Source organism: Callorhinchus milii, unplaced genomic scaffold (assembly GCF_018977255.1).
Source record: "Callorhinchus milii isolate IMCB2004 unplaced genomic scaffold, IMCB_Cmil_1.0 Scaffold3, whole genome shotgun sequence".
NCBI lineage: Eukaryota > Metazoa > Chordata > Chondrichthyes > Chimaeriformes > Callorhinchidae > Callorhinchus > Callorhinchus milii.
Window position 1 is genome coordinate 30,941,166 of NW_024704744.1, and position 23,263 is coordinate 30,964,428.

At 39.7% G+C, this 23,263-nt stretch overlaps 1 protein-coding gene across 9 annotated transcripts in view; it reads left to right on the forward strand.

Annotated features, from left to right (window-relative positions):
* The window catches only part of ptprk (protein tyrosine phosphatase receptor type K), a 367,918-nt gene that overhangs the window by 129,732 nt on the left and 214,923 nt on the right, over positions 1 to 23,263 (forward strand). For all 9 annotated transcript variants that reach the window (XM_042333764.1, XM_042333766.1, XM_042333765.1 and 6 more), the window contains exons 4-6: positions 8,502 to 8,583; positions 9,726 to 9,841; positions 14,925 to 15,099. In XM_042333764.1, coding sequence (XP_042189698.1) covers positions 8,502 to 8,583; positions 9,726 to 9,841; positions 14,925 to 15,099 — 373 coding nt within the window. The remainder of the gene's footprint in view (positions 1 to 8,501; positions 8,584 to 9,725; positions 9,842 to 14,924; positions 15,100 to 23,263) is intronic.

Consider the following 23,263-nt stretch of genomic DNA (forward strand, 5'->3'; position numbering starts at 1 on the left):
TTCTTGTGAGCATCTCTAAGTATATTTCTACTACCTGTGTGTAAATTGCACTGATGGTGCTTTGGGCATTGGGAATGAAAAGACTTCCACTTTTACAGTTTCATGTTGAAATATGGCATTGGCCATGTCTCCTACTCATCTAACTTTCCAAACAAATCTTCCAAAGAACACATTTCTATCATCTAACAACCCTGATTCATTTTCATTTCCAGGAACTTGTGTTGTATTGTTTTCAAAACCTTTGTAGGTCCTTCCTGTGTCAGTGGTGCGATGCTCTAGCCTAGAATTCAGGAGAATACTCAGCCAATTTTAACAGTAGGAATAGCCAAATTTATTCCAACATATTCTTGCGTTTGTTTTAAAAAATAGTGCTTATTTTCTATCTGTAAAAGATTCACCCATCTCCACTGGCATTAAGTGAACATCTCAAAGTGGCCCAAACTCAATATTTTAGTAATTGATGCACTATTCAGCATAAGATAAGAAATTTTCTAAGTGAGACTGAGCCCATAGCCATCTATTCAGGGAGCACAGACATGAATGAAGTTTACAGCAGGAGGAATTCAAAAATATATACAGAATTTTGCTCTGTAAGTTGTGTTCCAGAACACTTTTCTGTCATTTGTTACCATGAGAACGGGATCAGTAGTTAACAGGGCATGTGCTTGCAAAGCATTAGAATTGTTTTGTGGATTAATTTGTTCATTGCAAATATAAACTAGATTGTACCCAACCAATTGGCTGTAGATGATTAGGTTAGTGAGTGAAAATGCTAAGTGGGTAGTCATACCTAATGTAAGGCTGTTTGGAGGACACTGTTACACAACAGCAATAACAAATTGCATATGGGAAGACATCCCAAGATGTTGGGCAGTGAATGGTTTGCACCCGAGCAATGGATGTATTTCCTGTATAGTTCCAGAGGCTTGTGGTGACATAAGCTTTTGCTTGAACACTGTCCTTCAGGACTGTACTGAGAAGGGGTGAAGACCACTTTTCTTTCTTGTTTGCCCAGAAGGTACACAGTGACCTCTCTTTATAGTATACAGGCAGACGGGATCTCAGATTTAATGTCTCATTGGAAGGACAGTGCCTCTGATGATGTGGAACTCCTATGGCATCGCATTCGAGTGTCGACGTGGATCGTGAACTCAATTCCCAACGTGGGTTGTGAATCCACAAACTTTTGACTTGGAGACAAGGGTACTACCAACTGAGATAGGCTAATGGGTGTAGTGTCTGAGTGGGTGGTGAGTTGTTATGAGACATATCTACATCCAGTGATACACAATGGCTGGAATCATAGAGGAACTACAATAACGCAAGACGCTGCCTTTAGTGGACTTTGAATCTGGTATTTGGCTGTTCAGATGACTCTTTGGAGAGTTCTGCAAAGGAATGTTTTGATGAGGACTGGATTGATTTCCTCCAGTTAACTGTGATAAAGAGCTCCTTGAATACTGCATTCACCCAGTTTGAGTGACTGAGTCATGACATATTGATATCCTGGACAATTGTGATTGTGATAATTCACTGTTGTGTAGATGGATTATAACATTCGGGTTAACCTGCATTTGATCCTTTTTTTTAAAAACGTTTTTTTGGTCAGCAGGGTATCTGACCCATCACCATGATTAAGAGTATCCAAACCAAGCTGGAAATTTCATCCATCCCACCTGCACATAGAAATTCCAGAGATAGATCGTTGGAATGGAATGCGCACTCTCTCCCTGGAGAGACTCATCCTGTTTACCTAATTAATAAATATAAGCCTTGCATTTGATATAGCATCTTATCACGTCTTTGAGACCTATCAAAGCGCTTCACAGAATATACTGTAAAGTGAATTGATTGTATATTTTGTGGGCGAAACACGGCAGGCAATTGCGCTTTGGTACAAAAAGTCGTGCGTTGAAGTGACCAATTTTTTTTTAAGGAATTACCCCCGGAAAAGCAATCCGAAAATCGACTAACAACTGGGTTCCTACTTACTGTTAGGTAAACAGAGGCGTGTGGAGTAAGGAAACTTGCCCAACATTTCACCCTGCTGGGAATTGAAACCAGGTCTCTTGCTTGCGAGGCAAGTGCTCTAATCACTGAGCTAAAGGACTCCACATTCTGGGAAAGTGTTAGACACCATGTTGGCAAGAGCCAAGGCTTGACGTCTAGCCAGCTAAACCGCATAGCTTGCCATTGATATTGCTGTCTGGCAATCTTTCCTGTTGCTTATCCAGCTTGGACCATCCTAACATTAGGGCTTTGGCTTGCAAGTTAACAGGAGCTGAGTGGGATTACTCCCTGTCCCCAGTCACTTTTTTTTGTAAAACAACTTGTGTGTGCTTCTAAAATAGAGATGTGAATGAAAGATTACAATTGGGAGGTAGCAGTTCTGTACATGTAAAATGTAGTTTAGCAAAGCCACTGGTGCTCACCTTGTGAATTGTTTTTACTGTAAATGAACCTTTTTCCCATCAAAGGCTTTTACTTAAAACATTATTAAAATCCCGAAGATAAATCAGTTCAACTGCAATGATATTATCATGGAATCGAAAAGCAATTGTGGAAATAAAAGGTGAAACGTGCCAAAAAAAAGTAAATAGCAGCAAAGCGAATACATTTTTGAAGCCTGCTGTAACATACCTGTTTTAATGAAATCAGTACCTACGTATATTGTATCAAGGTGCCACATTTTGTAACTAGAGGAGGAGAAAGCTGTATCAGTCACTGAAAAACTCCCAGTAATAAGACACAGCTTCTATCTCCATGGTGACATGAATCTCTTAATTATTTATTTTTAATTATTAATTTCATTTCTAAGCTGGTACTCCTGCGCATGGCTGGGGAGGGTGGCATTGTTGGAGGTGGCATTTTTCGGATTAGACTTTAAAAATAGGATCCTGTCTGCTTGATCAGGTGGAAGTTCAAGATACAAGACACTATTTAACAATAAATAATGCTTGCACTAAAGTGCCTTATAACATCATTGAGACATCTCAACGTGCTTCACAGAATATATTCTGAAGGGAATTAACTGTATTTTGAAAAGAGAAGGGAGGTTCATCTCATGCCTTGGCCAATCGTCTTTCAAATAAAAAATACATTAATGTCATGGCTGCTTTGGAATATTGTTGTATGCAGATTGGCAACTGCATTTACCCACAAATACATAGTCACTACACTTTACAGTGAATCCTCTGAAGTGCTTTGAGACACCCTCCTGAAATGAAAGACATATTGAATGTAACTTTTTTATTATTTCAACTTCCAGACTTGATGTGTTTTTGTGCAAATTCTACAGTACATTTCAGATGAATGAGACTGACTAATGTCATGCTTGTATCATGTGCGGATTGGAGTTGAGCATGTCTGAATCTGTTTAATCAGACGGTTAGTGGGGTTCAATCAGCTCTCGATCTGGTGAACTGTTGCCAAAGCATTCCAAACTTTATCTTTTTGAAAGATTGCATCATATTGCTAGCACATGATGGTCTGGTTAAAAGGTTATTCTATTTAAACTGATGTTTTGGAAAATCTTATCAGACAACAAGCCCTGGATGAGTGCCAGCTTTCTGCAGCTGAATGTTGATGAGACAGAAGTCATCCTTCTTGGCTCCCATCAATGTCTCCTCACCTGTGGCTCTGACCTCTTGAACCTTCCCAGTCTCTCCCTCAGACTCACTGAACCTGTGCACAACCTCGGTGTCAGAATTGATCCCCTGCTATCCTTGCTTCCCCACATCCCCACAGTCCCTGACCAGGATTACTTTCCTCCACCTCCGCCACATGCTCAACCATACCTCACACTCAAATCAGCCGAAACCCTCATCCATGCATTTGTCACCTGTCTTGAATATTCCAATGCCTTCTTGCCAGTCTCCCCAGCTCCACGATTCATAAAATCCAGTTAATTCAAAACTCTATCACCCGCACAAAACTCTGTACCTCCACCACCACAGCTCTTGCCCGGCTCCACTTGCTCGCTATTGCAGAATGGATCATTTTGAAGATTCTCACTTGCACAAATCACTTCATGCCATGGCACCTCTCTACCTCTCTTACACCCCACTCCTCTATCCTCCTCCTTTGCTCAGCTGGCTCCAGTCTCCTACACGTCCCTGGTCTCCTGCACTTCACCATTCTAGATCACATTTTCATCCACTACGCTCCAAAACTTTGGAACTCTGCTTCAATCCCTCCAACTGTCTCCTCCTAGCCCGTCTTCAGATTACACCTGTAGATCTTCCTCTTTGACTGTGTCTGTGGTCACCTCCCCCCTCACCCTGGCTTAGTGTTAAGCCCTGCCACTGTTAACCATTTGGAGACGCTACCCCATGTGAAGGGCACTATGTAAATGCAAGTTGTAGGAATTGCAGCAGTAGCTTTGAGAAATTGGATCCAAAGTTGGACCTGATTCAGATCAAATAATAAACCTTGCATTTGTGGTAATCTCCCTAAAAAGAAACGGTAGAAAGAACATTAAAAGGTGTAGGCTTCCTCCTCCATCCTCCCTTATGCAGCAGCCTAATGTTGCAAATTCATTTACAAATTTCTACCTATCACAAGGTAATCTTATTTTCATTTCTATTCAGCCCAGAAGAGACCTGCCCTTTCAGATCTTTCTCCAATTTGCAGGGAACTATTCTTCTGGCATCATTTGTGCAAGTGTCAGTGACCAGCTCCACAGGGAGTAGAGCAGATTGACATCTAAAGATTGGCTTTGGCAAATGATGCTTCTGTAGGTAATGTGAGTGGAACAGCTGGGGATAACTTGTAACAATGTCCCCTCCACTATGGTAAAGCAGAAATGAAAGTAATATCTCCCAAAAGGTAGGAGATTTGTAATTAATTTTAAACCTTAACCAGTGGGACAAAATCATATTTAAAGCAATTTCCTTAAACACTTTATTTCCCTTATATAAATTACAGCATGAAATCTTTAAGCAGCCTTTCTCATATGCAGTAATTTCCTTAATTCTTAACAACAACAAAATTACATTTGTTTAGCCCCTTTCACATCAGGAGGACGTCCCAAGGTGCTTAAATCTAACGATGGAATAAACGGTCACCTTCAGTGCTGTGAATGTTCTATTATTCTTAATGTGCATTCATACCCTTTGATAACTGCATTTGGAATCCCAAAAATTAGACTCCGCATTATAACAGGTCCATGAGGAACATGTCCCACTTCTGGTTGCCGCTTTCACTTCCTGTGTGATATCAGTGTTCTTCCTGCTCTTCCACCCCACCTCCCGGTCTGTAACCCTACACTGTACCTGAAAATATATTTAATAACCACTCTCTGTGTGCCAGGTCACAGTCCTGCTCCATGGGTAAATTGTACACCAAGTTAAACTGTATCTCAGGCTATCCAGTATGAATGTACTCCACACTCCAACATTGAAGCCTGATGCAGATATTCAACATGTATTTATACTGTATTTTAATGTAGTAATCCATTCCAAATGTGAGGAGATTATGGGCTTCCTTGGTTCACATTTACATGGATGACACTCAATTCCAACTCTGCCTCCATCCTGGGTTCCAGGATCACTGCTGACAGCCAAGTCCTGAACTTTCTCCAATTGAATGTCAATAAGACAGAGGCTCTCCTGCTTGGCTCCCATCAGTGCCTTCTCACCTCGGGCCCCAACAGGATCAACCTGCGTGAGCGTAAACTTCACTTTCCAGAGCTGTTGCAAAACCTCTGTGTTTTGTTTCATTCCAAATGTTCTTTAAGCTTCACAGGCATGCTCAGACCTGGTCAACCCGACCCTCCCACCTCCAAAATATTATCCACCTCCACCCCTAATTATACATTTAGCCCATCCAGGCGCTTTGCTCACCAGACAAACCAACTCTTCCCTACACGAGTTGCAGAACTCTGTAGCCTATGTCTTTTTCTGCGAGCTGGAAAATCCCATCCTTGCCTAGCTCCATTGGCTCCTAATTCCCTATTGGATCAAGTGCAAAAGCCTCATCCTCACCTTTAAATCCCTCCATGATCATACCCTACCTCTTTGGCCTCCTCAAACCCTACTGACTTGGTTTTTCCCTGTGCTCAGTAGGCACTAGTCTGCTTCATGTCCTCTGCCCAAACAGCCCCACTATTGATGGACAGATTTTCAGCTTATCTGCTCCTACTCTTTGGAACTCTGTCCCAGAGTCCCCCCAACTTGCTCCCTCCCTTATCTTGTTCAAGATCTATCTTAAGAACTACTTCTATAATTACATTTTCAGTCATCTTTTCCCTCTCCATCTCTGTGGCTCCCATCCCCAGCTTGGGTGCCAGGCCAGAATTGTTAAGTGCCTTGGGGTGTCCTCCTGATGTACAGGAGAACACCCCAGTGCTTGGCACCAAATTTGTATTGTATTGTTTTTCACTCATTGGTCCAATTATGGTGGTGGTGCTAGTCCAGGATAATGAAGAAATAAATTGATCAGTAAAAACTTCATATTGGCAGTATAATTTGTATCATTTAGACTAGATGTCTTACTATGAGAAAGTTTTATGTTGTGGGCTCTACATAATAAGTGAAATATCCCCAAAGAATGCTGCTAAATTTAGCCCATCTATTAAAAGAAAAATTGGAACATACAAAGTACTGTGTGGGAATATCTGGAATAAATGCAAATAAATAGTCCCAAGAGCTAACCTACGTCAGCATAATACTCTTTGAGTCTCCAGATGCTTTGCTTGGAATTTGAGGTAAAATTTCAGCCAAGAAGCCTTGCTTATTTTTTTCTGCATAATGCATCATTAAGCTGAAAATATTGGCATGCAATTGAACATGCAGGGAGTTTGCATAGAAGAAACCCATATGGCTTATCATATCTGTTGCTGCTAGCTCTCACACTGGAGCTGCTCTACTCTGATCCTATTCCCCTGCTCGTTCTCCATACCCTTTGATATTTTTCTTCAAGTGTTTATCCAATTCCCTTTGAAATATTGTGAGGCATTTGGCTTCAACAGCCATTTGTGGTAATACAAGCCATATTCTAATAAACCTCTATTTAAAAAAAATCTTCTCTATTATTCCTTATTGCCATAATACCATATTTCTAATGATATTAATAATCGTTACATTTGGTACAGCGCCTTTCACATTTGGCGCATGCCTCAAAGCGCTTCCAGGATTTACTGTATATTTTGTGGATGAACGCATCACTCAATTTGCACACAGCAATTTCACACAAATATCCATGAAATGAATGAGCAAATGTATTATTTTTTATTGACCAAGATGTTTTTCTTTTAAACATGCTAAATGATTCCATGCAGTGGTAGAGAAGCCAGGTGTTATTATCTGAAGAGAGAAGGAATATCGAAGAGCTAAACATCATGAGTTACTCGGTTAGCTCCCAAAATCATTGATGGAAGCTTGGTAACTTGTCCCTTGCCTACCCTTTGCGGCCAGCGAGGGTGTGAAACAGAGAGGAGGAAAGTGGTTACGAGAGAGATGACATTTTTAGTTTAAATTTGCATATAACTTGTATCCAGACACACTTATTTTTATTAAATGTTTATCCATTTTTGTTATTGCTGCGTATCTTGCCACACGTGGAAACCCATCACCAGACTGAGATTCCCAACTGCCACATATGTGTGAAGATTTATTTGGTCTGGGAAGGAATGTGCACTCTCTCCCTGGAAGAATGCACCCTGTTTACCAAATTCCAGAGAATATTCGGTGCAGGTTTACAGGAGCCAAGGCTTGAAGACTCCAGAGTGTGTTGGGCTACTGCAGGTATACCAGCTAACAATAAGCCAGACTGGCCGGTCTGTCATCACCAGTGTCCTTCAGTACTGCAGACCCACCTGGTTTTGGAGCCAGACTACTGAGCCTGCAGTCTGATTCCGACATCTTGTTGCATATTATCTTGGAGGCAGCTCAGCCCAAGGAGACCCCACTTATCTTTCTTCCAATCTCTTCCGGTTACTTTTAAATCTTGTTGCCGAGTCTGGTACACAGAAGACACAAAATGAAAGTGTGGTGAAACTGAATATTTAAGCTGAAACTTGGGGTTCTATATTAAGGAAATGCTTTGTTAAAGCACATCTTTTCATGATCTTTTTTGTAGCATTACTGATAGATAGTGAGCATGAGTTGTGCCCACTTATTGCTAAGATGCATAACAGTTCTGTACTGTTTCTTCATTCAGTGAATATACATCATACTTGAACCAATCCCTCGAGTAATCTACAACAATGACAACTCATACAGCTTTGTGCTCCTCGACCATTGTATCTCAGTGCTTTGTGATGAATTGAAAGAATAAAGGAATACATTGAGTTAGAATGATTCTCAAGATCAATAAGAAATAATTTTCAGGGGTGGGTATGGGGAAAAGACAGATAAATGGGATTGAATGGATTACTTTGTCAAAGAGCCAGCACAGAGACAATGGGCCAAATAACCTTTCTTCTGTGCTGTAAATTTCTATGGTTCTAATGGAACAGGAAATTAATAGAGGTGTCAACTGGATTGTCTTCATGTCGGCAGGTAATATTTGAAGCAGATGTCTCCCGTGAGCAAAGTGGATACATTGCCATTGATGACATCCAGGTGTTGAGCTACCCATGTGGTAAGTATTCATTTAATCCACAGTTCTAGTTCAGGTATGTATACAACTACAGTATAAATCATATAATTACAAATGTTTTTCCTAAGGGTTGATTGTGTACAAATTTTGGATTGATAAATTCATATACAATTTCTAAATTGATACATTGACATTTTAAACTAAGTGATCAATTTGGTTCATAAAATGAATATTTAATTTTTTGTGATGTGTTTTTGGTCACTTTGTGATCCATCAATAAACACCAAACAGTTACTTCTAACTTGGACCAAAAGTGATAATCAACCACTACAAATTATCCAGTGGATTCACAAATACATGCTGAGAATTCTCTCATTGTGCCTGTACTGCTCTTATGTTAAGATATGATTTCTAGTTCAACCAGAAACTTTCTATAGCTCATTCAGTGAGGTTGGGTAAAATCAATGTTCCTAGTTTCACACATGGATTATTGAATTCCAGAACATCTATACAATATTTGCACTCTTTATTTTGGAAGATAAGGTTTTTTTCAATGCTGATGGTTTTAGCTCAAAACAATTTTTCCTATTTTAAAATTAATTTAATTTTTGAAGAGTCATACTGTCGAACTTGACGTTTTCATTTTAACAATCCATCTTTCATATGTGATATAAAGAACTGGAAGCTAAAGGGATCCATGAAGCTGCACAAAGCTCCAGATTTCCATGTTAAACAGTCAGACGAGCAGCCTACTTCAATAATTTGATTAAAAAAAATAATTTTAATAGTAAAAGCTCTGTTTAACTTCTTGAGTATCTCACCTTTTGAGTAAAGGTCAAATGGGTTTCCAGCATTTGTTTGCATTAACAGTTGTGCTTATCACTACCCTGGCAATGCCACCTTCTTGAGGTGGCTTCAGAACTTCACTGTGAATTGGTGTGATGTAAATCTGATTTATGCTGCATTTTGTGTGCCAATTCCTGTGCCAAATCGACATAAAAACACAATGTTGACTGGGCACATGAATGTCAGAATTCTGCCCTAGGTCAGTGCCCCAAGTTAGACTTGCATGTTGTATAAATAAAAGAAAAGCAGTAAGCACCAGTGCGCACAGTGCTCGTAATTCCAAGTTGAATGGACCATTGTCGTAAATATGTCAAAATGTTATTGTTATTGTTCAACAGACAAATCTCCTCACTTCTTGCGACTTGGAGATGTGGAAGTAAACGCTGGACAAAATGCTACATTCCAGTGTATTGCTACAGGCAGAGAAGCAGTGAATAACAATCTGTGGCTGCAGGTGAGAGAACAAACAGTTCAAAACAAACAAATAAACAAACAAAAAGAGTACTCCCATTGAACTGTAGTAACGCATTCTGTCAAAAAAAACTGACACTGATTTCCATTCCATACTAATTTTTATTATTCCATGGAGAGTTTGCAATGAGTAAATTGGGAACTTTTCACATCAAAATTTTATTTAACCTAACTTTACATAGCTTAATTTATAGCTTTGGTTACCATTTTAATGCTTTATTTATATGCAGTTATCAATAAGGCACACAATCTGGTATGGAATTTAACAGACTCCACATGCCGTGCTCAAAGTATTGCTCTTATTTTGCGCTGTTTCAGATTTTATAATGAGACTTGTGTGACTGTTGACTTCCACAGATGTAGGGGGCAAATCAATCATTGCTGTAAATTGTAACTGGGAGTGGTTACTGTTCCAGCCACATGCACTACTGGCAAAGGCAATGGAATACACTTTCCAGTTGAGGACTTCCCAGTTGATATGAAAGGTGCAGTCAAACGGCGCAGGACTTAAGCCAAGTATTTAAAATGTGGAATGATGTTTTATCTGGAGTTTGAGAAACGCTGTGATGAATGTTCTGCATCAGTCCCAAAATTGAAACATGTTTTGAAAATAGAGTGTGGTGCAAACAGTGCTTCACTTGGTTAAGAAACCGAGAGATAAAAGTCCCTCATGCATTTTCTGCCCCCTCCTTCCCACAGACTTCCTTGCAAATATACCATCCCTATTAGTTCAATATTGCATTATTGCCACAGCACCCGTCTTTCCTTTGATGCCTCCCAAAAGATCTATAATATGGCAGATATTAGTGCATTTTTGAAGCCTTTCCCTCAAGCAGACATACAAATGAGCAGTGATGCATTGCCAGTAAAATACATTATTCTGCAACTGTAAAGTAAATAATTCTGCAGCGTATAAGTATCCCTCAATATGTCATGCAATGTGGATGTTTTTATTTCGATTTAATAGCATCATGGGAATGAGAAATTGTGAACAATATAAACAGTTTCCTACTGGTAATTTTTATCTTATACCCCATGTACATTTCATAACTAAATTCACCCTGGGACGTCCTCTCAACGTAAAAGGCGCAACACAAATGTAATTTGTTGTTGTTACCCCATTGTTGTTGGCTGCAAGTATCTCAGCAGAGCCTCGTCCTGTTCATAAAAGCTTTCCATGGTCTTGCACCCCCTTACCTATCAAATGTTCTTCAACCAAACATTCTAAATCCTTACCTTCCACCTCTATCCAGTTGTTCACTCTCAACTTCATTTTCTTCACTGTCATTGGCCACGCTTTCAGCAGCCAAGCATTCAGTCACTGTGTCTATGGGACTCGATTCAAACTACTTTGTTTTTCTGCTTCAAAAACACATTGTAAAATAACTTTTCCACCAGGTTACAGCATAGATGAAATACATCTGTTTATATCTGAAATCTAGAATAATAATATAACATCTATGATAAATACGTTACCACATACATGCTTAACAAAAACAGCGTCTGGAAGCACTGGATGGTTTGCCATTTGTATAATGGTCATATGCCTAAACTAAACTGACCCGACAGACATGTTAATGGGCTGAGTCACTGCCAGCTCAACATATCGCGCAATACCATTTTCCTGTGTGCAGAAGTGTCACCATCAAGACTCATTATCAACAAAATCACCACACAGATTCATCCACCCTCCATACCTATTGGTTCCCATAACACAAACATAACCCTATTTTTAAATAAAAAATGCAGCAGTTTACCCGTGACTAGTGGTATAAACAGAGCATTCAGATGGGTCCCATTGGATGTGCTATTCAACCAACAATTAGACATGACATAACATCTGTCGGGTAGATTTGCTGGGTAAGTTATTGTATCCAGTGAGACCCTAACTTATTTCATTAGTTTATGTAAATCCTCATTTTCATAATTATTCTGGGTATCTCACAAACGTTTCTTCTCCTAATAGAAATCATAATCCTCAAGAAAGTGAACATAAAATAACATAAGATTTAAAAGAAAACTGCAAATAAGAAACTTGGAATTTTTTCAACTGAATGCTGTTTATTAAAACATTTGATAAGCTTGCAGTGAAGCACAACAGTATAGCTCACTTGTTGAATACAGGCAAGATCAAATATGTGCGTCATCTTCTGTATAATGAGTACAATTCAAGCCTGTGGGGAAGCCTGCTGTGCACTTCAATTCAGTTTCTCCGTAAAATCAAATTGTAAGACTAATTTTGGTGATTTCGAGAAAGGAAAGAAAAATGGCACATCATTTTTTTGAAGCACTCATGCCTTTGAAGAAATTAAAATAAGCACTTAGAGTTAGCTATTAAGGTCTAAGATAAAACATTTTTTTTCTTAGCATCGTATTTAAGAGCAAGTCATGAAGCACTCCGGGACTCTACCCCACATGAAGGGTGCAAAATAAATGCATGTTGTTATTACAAGTTTATCTAAAAGTGTGTAGTCTTGTGATTTATGTTCTTGACAGTTACATTTGAAGTGCTGGGTCAAGGCGAATGCTGGGCCAGTGTTATAATCTTACACACTCGTGAAAAGATGATTGTAATTGCGTATATCGTTAAAAATCTATCATTAGAAACCTATCATTATAAATATATCATCAATCTTCTTTTTGGTGTTTTAATGCTTCCTGAGACCACATTGCAGGAATATGTTATCAAATGGTTCACAGTAGCCCAGATTGTCAAAGAATTTAATAACTGAGACTTGATCACTAACTTTAGATTAATAAAATTGTACTTACTGTACTTGCTAACATCAATGTCAATTTAGTAACTAAATTATAACTAATATGAACTGGTCAAATTCTGAATGTACTGGTCACTTGAATATCCTGTGTATATTGCTGAAGGGAATGAATTGCTGATGAACCACTCTAATGAGTGTTTTGCAGTAATATTTAATTAATGCACTTTTAGTCAACATCTCAGGTGTGTGAATGTGGAGTCCTGTAGCTCAGTGGTTAGAACACTCTAACCACAACAACAACAACAAGATTGCATTTATAGAGTGCCTTTCACGTCGGGAGGACGTCCCAAGGCGCTGGACAGTTGGGTCAGGATTAAACACTTTATTTACCTCTGTAAATGGGTATTAGTTTTTAAAATATTAAATAGACACTGGATTGTCTCAAGAACCTTTAAGGGATCATGTTTGGGAAGTGGAGGAATCGACTTGCCTAAACTTCATTTATATTGCAGAGGTGCAAATTGGTATCCTGCTGAATCAGCCATCTCCTGTAGCTCAGTGGTTAGAGCACTCGCTTTGCAAGTGAGAGACCTGAGTTCAATTCCAGGCAGGACGAAACCTTGAGCAAGTTTCCTTACTCCACACGCCTAATAATAATCCCTCCAAAAGCAAAAACAATAGTAAATTGGTCATTTTCAATCTACGACTGTTTGTGGGACATTGCTGAGCGCAATTGGCTGCCGCGTTCGGCCACAAATATACAGTCAATTCACTTTACAGTGTGTTCTGTGAAGCGCTTTGGGACGTCCTCCCGACGTGAAAAGCGCTATATCAAATGCAAGGTTTATTTTTATTATTATGTGAGTTGTGAAACACATTTACCAGAAGGGGGCGGGGTGGGGGGGTGGCGATCACTGTAATGGTGGAAAATCTATAATTCTCCAAACTCCTCTTTCTTATGTTCCTCCTGGATATAGTACATAGGTGTTTGGGACATATGTGCATGCGACGGCCAGGAAGGCGACTAGATGGACCTTGGTCCTTTTTCATCTAGCAGTTCTTACGCTCTTCATAGCACATAATCAACCAGTGAAAAAGAATTAAACATATTCACTTTCGTAAGCTGCTAATTTTTAAAATCTGTGGGAGTCTTGGACTCATCCTTAAAGTGAGTAAATGTGTGTCCTGTGGCCGTGGTATTAAACCATACAGATCTGGATGCTCCCAGATTTGCTGTTGTGTTGAGTTAGCTGATGTGCGCTGAGGTGGAAATGGAAGCAATACAATTCATTCTCTTGGTTATTGGGGAGAAGGGTAAACATCAACCATTCCATTCTGTCTCCACTTGATTGTTAACAAATGACCTCTACTGGACAGTATATTTTGTGTGTACAAGGACAGGATTATGACTGCCTGTTTTACTTTTATAGTTTTTATTGTCTTTTATTGACTGGCATGTGCTGTGAGAAATTTACAAGAAATAGTAGGAATTACCTCTGTGCTTGAATAACCAGATGAGAGCAACTGAAAGCACATCATAGCAGTATATTACAGGCAGGAGCAATGCCAGTGACAGACCGAAGGAATCTCTTACATGTTATGCAGAGTTGCGAGACCACAGCTTAGACCGAGATCTTAGCGGAGCTGAAGTTTTGTGACTCTGAGTCACATGCAGGTCACTTCCTGAAGAAAACAAAGTTTGTTGAGAATGTTTTTGCCAGTGGTTACATTGTCGACTGCTTTGCCAATGCCACTGTCTATGGTCCAAGCTCACAGTTGAAAAATAACTACCTGAATCAGGTATCTAAATGCCGCTGGCCCTAAGGATCATGTTGCAGCACTTACTCACAGCAAGTTCTTACTTTCTGAAAGGTTTGGGTGAGAGATGAAATGTCTTGGATAATTTAGACAAACAAATCTTATCCTGAATTCTCCATTAAAATACCAATACCTTTCACTTCAGTACAGGAAATGGTTAACTTTTTTTGTGCCTAAAAGCCCCCCAAAATTACAGCAATTTTCGACGTTTATGTGTTGTCATTTCATCCTGTCAAACAAGATCAGTGATAAAATGTAAAATGTGACCTGTGCTCTGCTTTCAAAGGAAATACGAGACAAAGATATTATCTTTAATCTCCAATGCAGAGGGTGGTGAGGCAATGATTGACAGACCAGAGTATGAACAGAACCAAAATGAAAAACAATTGAATTCAATTCAGAAGTGTTTTGTATCCATTTCTCAAAAGTGATCGTGGTTCGTTTCGCTTCAATAACTGTTTTGAATTGGGTGAAATTTTAACAGAAATAATACATAATACAACTTGTTTATTAGTGCTTCTTTTTTATCAGAGGCGAAATGGTGAAGACATACCAGTTGCTCTGACAAAGAATATAAACCACAGGCGGTTTGCAGCGACATTCAAACTGAAGGAAGTCGCCAAGAATGATCAAGACTTGTACCGCTGCGTGACCCAGTCTGAAAGAGGCTCTGGAGTATCAAATTTTGCAGAGCTTATTGTTCGAGGTATGGTACCCTTAACTTTGGTGAAAATACATTTTATGTTGAGTTCAATTAACCTCCTCCTGAGGTACCTGACGAGGAAAGTTTCAGCAGATTATTTTATCTAATGGGTTTCTCTTCAATGCAGTTCTCCAATTGCTGGTAGAAAAAAAATGTTAGAATACTAATACAAAATGTAAGGCATTTGATATATAGAGTATAATACTTTTTAATATAAAAATTCTGGCCTAATTTATTGTGGTTAGCCAGGTGGCTGAAACATGCAGATCCATCATGGATCCAGATCAACATCCAGATCAGACTGAGTTCCACATGTGTATGCCACCTAAACAAGGAAAGTTTCCTGTGTTTGGAATGGAATAGACCCTCTCTCTCCCTGGAGGGAAGCATTCTGCTTACCTAATTCCGGAGAACAATAATTGCAGGGTGATAGGAGTCAAGGCTTGGGGACCCCAGCGTTTGTGTTGGGGTACTGCTATAGTTTAATCAGCTAAAACCACACAACCAGCCATTGAGAGCACTGTCTGGAAAGCTCCATGCTATTCATTCAGCTACGAGCACCCTACCCATTAGGAATTTTGCAGGCTTTAACAGGAGTTGAGCAGGAAAACTCCTTGCCTCTAGAGAGGTCTGTTCCTCCCAAATCCTATAGATGAGTCAGGCTGTCTGATCTATCATCAGCAGTGTCCTGGCTTGGCAACTGGATTGCCACAGTGGGTTGACAGGATTCCAACATTCCATTACCAGCACACCACCTTAGAGCCATCTCAGCTCCAAGGAGTCCCACTTACCTCCCCCGCATCCCTCTGCCCCAACCCAGGAGGGGGAAAAAAATAGATAATTTAGGAGTTTTGCTTACTCTGACCACAGGTTCACAGCACAGCTTGGAACGAAATTTGTGAAAGTGTTGCCGTGGTATAATATTGTGCTGTGGTTATGGACACAAGTCCCAGGGGTGATGAAAGCTTTCAAGTTTCTTAATGATATGCAGGAAAGTTTGATTAATTCATGGACAGACTATTTATTGAAATACTTCAATATGAAGGATGAGCCATTTTCCCACTTCATTGAAGTGCAACATGGGGTCAGCTTATGAAACCAAGGAGCAACACTGAGAACAGAACCCAGGCTCTTGAGGCATTAATTTTGTCACGTCTATGGTTATAGAAGGAGATCATGGAGAGAACTGGCTAACAATATTGCGGCAGGTAACAGTTGTTGTGGATACTAATAAAAATCAATTGCCAATTTTTTGTCACAAAATTGTATTCACAAAATAGTTTTGAAATGTTATTGGAATAGGACAAATTCCCTTATGACTTGCCATGGGAAAATCAAATATTGCACCTCGACCCAATAAGCATTGACTGAGGCTGCCCAGTGGGTAACTACTCCAGCAATTTATTTGCAGGTTTATTATCTCTGCTTTAGCCCTGTGCATATTTCCTTAAAAGTCTAGCCTAATAAATTCTACCTTGAGGCATAGGAAGACAACTTGCTGTTTGTCTAAAGGAAAATACAGTGAAATAATATGGAACGCACAGATTACATGATGCAGTAAACTAATTATGCCATTTAAACATTAAATTGGAAATTCTGCCTCAGTGCTGGAAACTTAGTGCTGTGCAAACAAGACCTCTATGTGTCTTGGTTGTTTTCTATCTGAAGAGCTATACAACAGCTGATCTTAATAACTGTAAAATAAATCCTGTTAGTGTAGCAAAAAAAGCCCCGGGGCTAAGAAACCCTAGTGTTGAGACTAAGTTGAATATTAACTGCAATGACAGGTCCGATATCTCAGTAGTGCCATAAAAGTGACATCCTGCTATACAGAAACAAAAGATGGTAATTTTAAAAGAAATTTGGGGCCACTGATATGGATTACATTTAATAAGTTCTGGCAGAGTGTTGCCCATTGTCAAAGATGACCGAAGGGCAGCACTTTATTAGTGACTTTTCCTTTTAACATAAAGTGACAGCATACGCTTAAAGCAATTTTGCTTTTGTATGTAACAAAGAAAAATTATGCAGTGATTTCTTGCATGCTAGGATATTGATTTTAGAATACTCAGTGCTGGAGGAAAAAAGCCCAGATGCAGCACAGCACACTTAGTCATAAGTTTTGTATTGCGAACGGATCATATTGAGTTCAAAAACTGTCTTGTACTTGCATATGGTAAGCCTTATTGTTATCAACGTACCTTCCAGGGCACAAATATTGGTTGAAAATAATATGGGTGTTGTGTACCTTGCATCTAAACCTTGTTCTAGAGAGATTATAAATCTGCAAATACATTGGTTGCCCCTAGTTAACCATTTTAACTCATAGCAAAGTTAATTTTCTTGCAACAGAAAATATGTGCAGAACACCCTATGATTGAATCTGTCATATCTAGCTGAAATTATTTGTTTTGTTTTGCATACTTTGCGAAAAAGACCAAAGCTAAAGCCTAAATTTGCTTGCATTTCAAGGTAGAGTGGAAGAGTTGTACAACATAGCACACAATACTCGAGTAGGTACAGCATGTAAATGTTGCTGTGGCTAGAACATTTAGTATTTTTACCACTTTGTTCAAGATAGAAATATTGAGTGAATTTTGAAACTGCAGTGATCTGAATATTTCTATACGATTTTGCTTTGGTGGTTTTGACTATTTAAACATCACTGCGAATTGCATTTGCAGTTGAAATCACCACTCGGTGGTTCACTTCAAGCACTTGATATATACAAGTTCCCATGAAGACTGTCTTGCTGTGCACTTTCTCCCTTATTACTTCTACCTAGTTGTCATGTGGGAAATCATGGACCGAACTCCACGGTATGCAACTATTATGCAATAACACTCTGTGCTACTGAGCTGTTGTATTTGTTTTGCCTAGAAAAACACGAGTTTCCCTCCACTACCTATAAACATGCACATTTGGTTCTTCAGTTCTGTTTTCCCATCCCTACATCTATTGCGTTTGAATCGTTCTCACGAGTGAACGGGAGCCTTCTGCCAAGAATGCACTAAATTTGTTTGTGTGTATCTCCAGTCAGATTCCTGATTTTATTTTAAATAATTATTTATGCCAAGAACTGGCTTCAATTTCTGTCAGCTTTTCTGATGGATAATTATAAACTGTAATTCCTGTGTTTTCTCAGGAGTTCTATGGAAGGTCAAACACGCAAACGATAGTGAGCGATGTTTGCATTGCTGGGTCCAATCCCCTTGATAATTCAGCCCACAAATTGTCCTCTTTTGAACTAGAAAAAAAGAGGATACATATGTAGTATTTAGTGAATTTAAAGCGGAGTAAATTTTCATCTACAAAAATAACCCAAAGCTTGAAGTAGTTTTTTTAACTCAAAATATTTTGTGTTGCATATTTTGCCCAAAAACCAAAGCTAAAGCGTGAATCAATTTGCTGGCTCTTTCTCTGTAGGGTAGAAGAGTCCTCTCATTCAAAGTTTATATTTCTTTGGGTTGCACTTCAGATTCACAAATAGTGAGCGTATGAAAGAATCTGCATTAAGGTGGAACATGTCATTTATCTATGTGAGGATAGTAATTCTGCAACTAAAACAGACTGACTTTAAGATTCTAGTTCAAGCTTTCAAAAGCTTCCATGTGCTTACCTCACAATACCTCTAATGTGTTGTGGTCCTATTCACTCCAATCTAACTCAGTCCTGCTTCACATCCACCTTTGCACTACTGACGGTGAATGAGCTTTCAGTCATTACGTCACCACTATCTGGAATGTGTTACCTTAATTCATTCACCTGGCGTCTTTGCTCTGTGCTTTCAAAACTTGTTTAAAATCTATTTCTTTGACTGCACCTTTGGCCAATTACTATTTATGCCTTTCAACAACACAAGGAAATATCAACTGCCTTCTGAGCACGTAAATGAGAAATTCAGTCCTGTGTTTGGTGCTTAACTTGATGGTTGTTACTATAAAGGAGTATAAATCCTGCCTCCTACTGCTTATCCCCATCTCCCACCTGGTTGGGCTCCCATTCTGTCTTGCCTCTGTGAAACGGTTTGAGACATGTTCCTATGTGAAATGCCTTTCTACGTGACAGTGTAGTGGTAAAATATATTCAGAAATCAGTGAAGCCAAGTCTTGCTCCTTTATAGTAACAACCATCAAGTTAAGCACCAAACACAGGACTGAATTTCTCATTTACGTGCTCAGAAGGCAGTTGATATTTCCTGGTGTTGTTGAAAGGCATAAATAGTAATTGTCCATGTATTTGATATAGTGCTCAAAGGGCTCCACAGGATATGCTGTAAACTGTATTTTGTGGGCGAAACGCAGCAGCCAGTTTGCACACAGCAGTGTCCCACAAATAGCCATGAAGTGAATGACCAATTTTATTTGGGAGACTTGTTGACCAAGATACCGGGAGAAACTCACTTCTTTTTAAAAAGTTGCATGGGATATTTAACATCCATCTGAACAGTCAAACAGGACCTTGATTTGATATCTTATCAGAAGGATGGCACTCAGACAATGCAGCACACCCCCAGTATTGCACTGGAGTATCAGCTTAGACTATCTGATTCCAGATTCTGATGCAGGGTTTGAGCCTCCAGCATTCTCATTCAGAGGTGAGAGTACTACCACTGAGCCATGCTTACACACAAATAAATGAAGACATCAAGGTTGCTATCAAACCAGTTTTGCTCAGGAACTTCTACAGCCTTTTTCCAGTACATTAAGTTGACCTTACTGCTGTATAATGTGATCATTTGAGTTGACACCTATCTGGATGGTGTATTTTTTTATGGTATTGGATAAGTATATTCCACTTGCTTGATAGCTTAACAAAGCACCATCTAAGCAGGGTCACCTTATTAGCAAATCTATTCTGGTGCCTCATCTCAACTGATACTTCAGTTCAGACATGTTTGGATGAAAAGTCAATGATTTAGGTATGTTCAGGAGAATGAAGATTGGAGTTTTGTTTTTCAGAGAGGCATACAATAGTGAACTGGACCTAGCATGTCTGAATTCAGAGCAGCTTTATTTTGATTTAATACTACATAATGTGCATAGTTTAAATGTTGATGCTTAACTTTGCACAGTACTAGCATCTGAATTGTTGTGGTTTCTATATTATAAGGCCCGTATCATTCCTCTGGGACCACATTAGATGTATGTATTGATCTGATTCTTGTGATGAGTACAAATAAGGATTGATATGTTTTCTCTTAGGCTATCAGAATTAAGTTCCAATGATGAGATTCCAGGTATATTGATGCAGTACTATGGGATGCAATGTTTGTTTTGAAGGTTAAGGATTCATTGATATACAGCAGGAGTAGCTGGATTACCTTCATATAATCAGATAAGTCAAGTAAACTTAGCATGAGATCAGCTATGTCTTTGATTAGAGATATTGTGCATACAGCCAAGATTCAACTGTCATGTTGTGCATAAGCATTAGATTTGGTAATGAAGCTATATTTTCCTTTAGAATATTTTGGAGTTAAACCATGCAAACTCTGAGATTACTATCAGATGGCAAACTTGTACTAGGTGGAAGAAATTCTTGTAAATTGTAAATGGGGCACACTTATTAAATGGTTCCCTTCAAAAGGTTCAGGGGTATCCAGCCCATAATAGGTAAACCTCCCATTGTGATCACAAAAGCGTATTTCTGATTTGTTTCTAGACACCTCATTGATTACCACAACAACAACTTGCACTTATATAGCTCAATCCACACAGGGTAGCATCTCAGAGCACTTAACAATGGCGGAGTCTGACTCCGAGCTGGGGGTGGGGGGGGGAGGTGACCGTAAGCACAATTGAAAAGGAAGGTTTTAAGGAGGGACTTGAAAAAGGAGAGAAAGGAGCCAAGGCAGAGGGATTCAGGGAGAGTGTTCCAAAGTTTTGGGGTGTAGTGGCTGAAAGCAAGACCTCCAATGGTGGAGAGGAGGCTGCGAGGGACGAGCAGGTGGTCAATGCCAGTCGAGCGGAGGTGCCAGGTGGCGGATTGGGGAGTGAGGAGGTCAGAGAGGTAGGGAGTTGGCAGAGAGTGAAGTGATTTGAACAAGAGTGTGAGGATCTTGAAGTCAATCCATCCAGAATTTGTTCCTGGTAAGTACTCTGAATGAGCTGGATTTTTCAATAGTGGAGCTGGGGAGATCGGTAACAAATGCATGCACAAGGGTTTTGGCTGCATTTGGGGTAAGGTACAGTAAGAGGTGGGCAATATAGCAGAGGTGGAGGAAGGTGGTCCTGGTCAGGGACCGGATGTGGGGGAGGAAGGACAGCTAGGGGATGTCTAGATCACGTACTGGTTTGGTGAGTCTGAGATAGAGCTCAGGGAGGTTGAGGAGTTCAGATCCGCAAGAATGAAGACGTTGACGGGAGCCAAGGAGTATGGCTTCTGTCTTGTCCACATTCAGCTGCAGGAAGTTTACACTCATCCAGGCCCTGATGTCTGCCAGACAAGCTGATAGAACATTGTCGGACCTGAACTCGATACTGGAGGAGACAAAGTAGATTTGTGTGTCATCCGCATACATATGGAAGTTTACCCCGTGTCTGTGGATGACATCACCAAGAAGGAGCATATAGATTAGGAAAGGAAGTGTGCCAAGGATGGAGCCCTGGGATACCCCGCAGGTGATCGGGCGGGGGTGGGAGGAGAAACCATTTGCCGAGATGTTATGGAGGTGGTTCTTTAAGTAGGACTCAAACCATGCGAATGTGGTCCCACTAAGCTGGATGAGGGAGGAGAGGCGCTGAAGGAAGATGGCGTAGTCGGCTGTGTCGAATGCGGCAGAGATCCAGGATGACGAGGAGGCAGAGGGAGCCCTGGACGTCATTTGTGATTTGGACAAGCTCTGTTTCTGTGCTGTGGACAGCGCGAAACCAGACTGCAGTGATATCCTCCCGACATGAAAGGTGCTAAACAAATTTAATTTGTTGTTGTTGCACAGAGGCAAAATAGTCTGCTTATAATAACCATTTTTTATTAAATCCAGAGCTGAATACCCAATGGAAATTACTGTGGTAAATTTTGTGAAGGAAGTGGTTATAGTTTTTTAGAATTATTCACATTGAACCATTGCAGAGAGGGAACTCACTTCATTTAATGGATCTACCTCCGAATTCAGTAGCGATCTGTCATCGGTCACATTTTTGAGACACTTTTATTTAAAGAGATGCACATATTAATTCACTCCAAGCTTCATAGATGTTGCCACAAAAGCAGATGATATATGGCCACAGAAAGAGATTTAGCATCTTCTCCCAACTAAGCATTCTGTGGTCAGGCCGGTTATTAATGTGGACTGGTCGGAGTGCCACATTCTACTTTGGTAAGTGATTGATACAATTTTGTTTCAAAAGCAACTACTAGTATTCAGAAAATTTAGAATTCAAATGTGAGAGATTTGCTGCCTGATTTCAAAGGCAGGTTTTATGATTGTGAGTTCAATGTACCTTAAAGCTTACTCATTAAACATCTGAAGCTCAGTTCTAGGCAGGTGGGAGTAATAAGTATTCCACTCTCATCTTGAAGTGATTTGGGATATACCCTTCAAACTTTAGGCTGCAGTCAGCATGCAATCTTAATCTGGTTTTGCACATGCCAACCCAGACTTCCTTTGAACTATTGATGTTATGAGATGTTACGTTTCATCTACTATTCTCATGGCTTTTGTGTCAATTAGAAGATTGATTTGTAGACTTTATTCACTTTACACCCTTCTTCTTGGCATAAGAAAAGAACAAAACTTAGATCAGATACAAATTACCACCCCAATTAATCTTTAAATTAAATTTGACTTAGGCCATCACTTTATCACTTATCTTTTCATTTTCACATATTGTTGAAGTGGAACAACAGTTTGATTATGGATCTAAGTTAGTCTGAAGCCTTCCCCACCCAACCCCCTTCCCAGCTACATATTTTCAAATCTATTTCATCTGCCTCTTCTGAAAAAAAACATTCAATCATCTTTTGATCAAGGTTTGCTTATTTGTGCCAGGTTGGTTCAGTTGGTGACACTCTCGTCTCTGAGTTAGAAGGTTATGGGTTCAAGCTCCATGTCAGCACTTGTAACTCATAGTCTTAAGATGACGATCCAATTCTATACTGGGAGCATGCTGAATTGTTGAAGGTGCCATCCTTCGGATGAGATGTTCACCTGCGGCCCCATTTG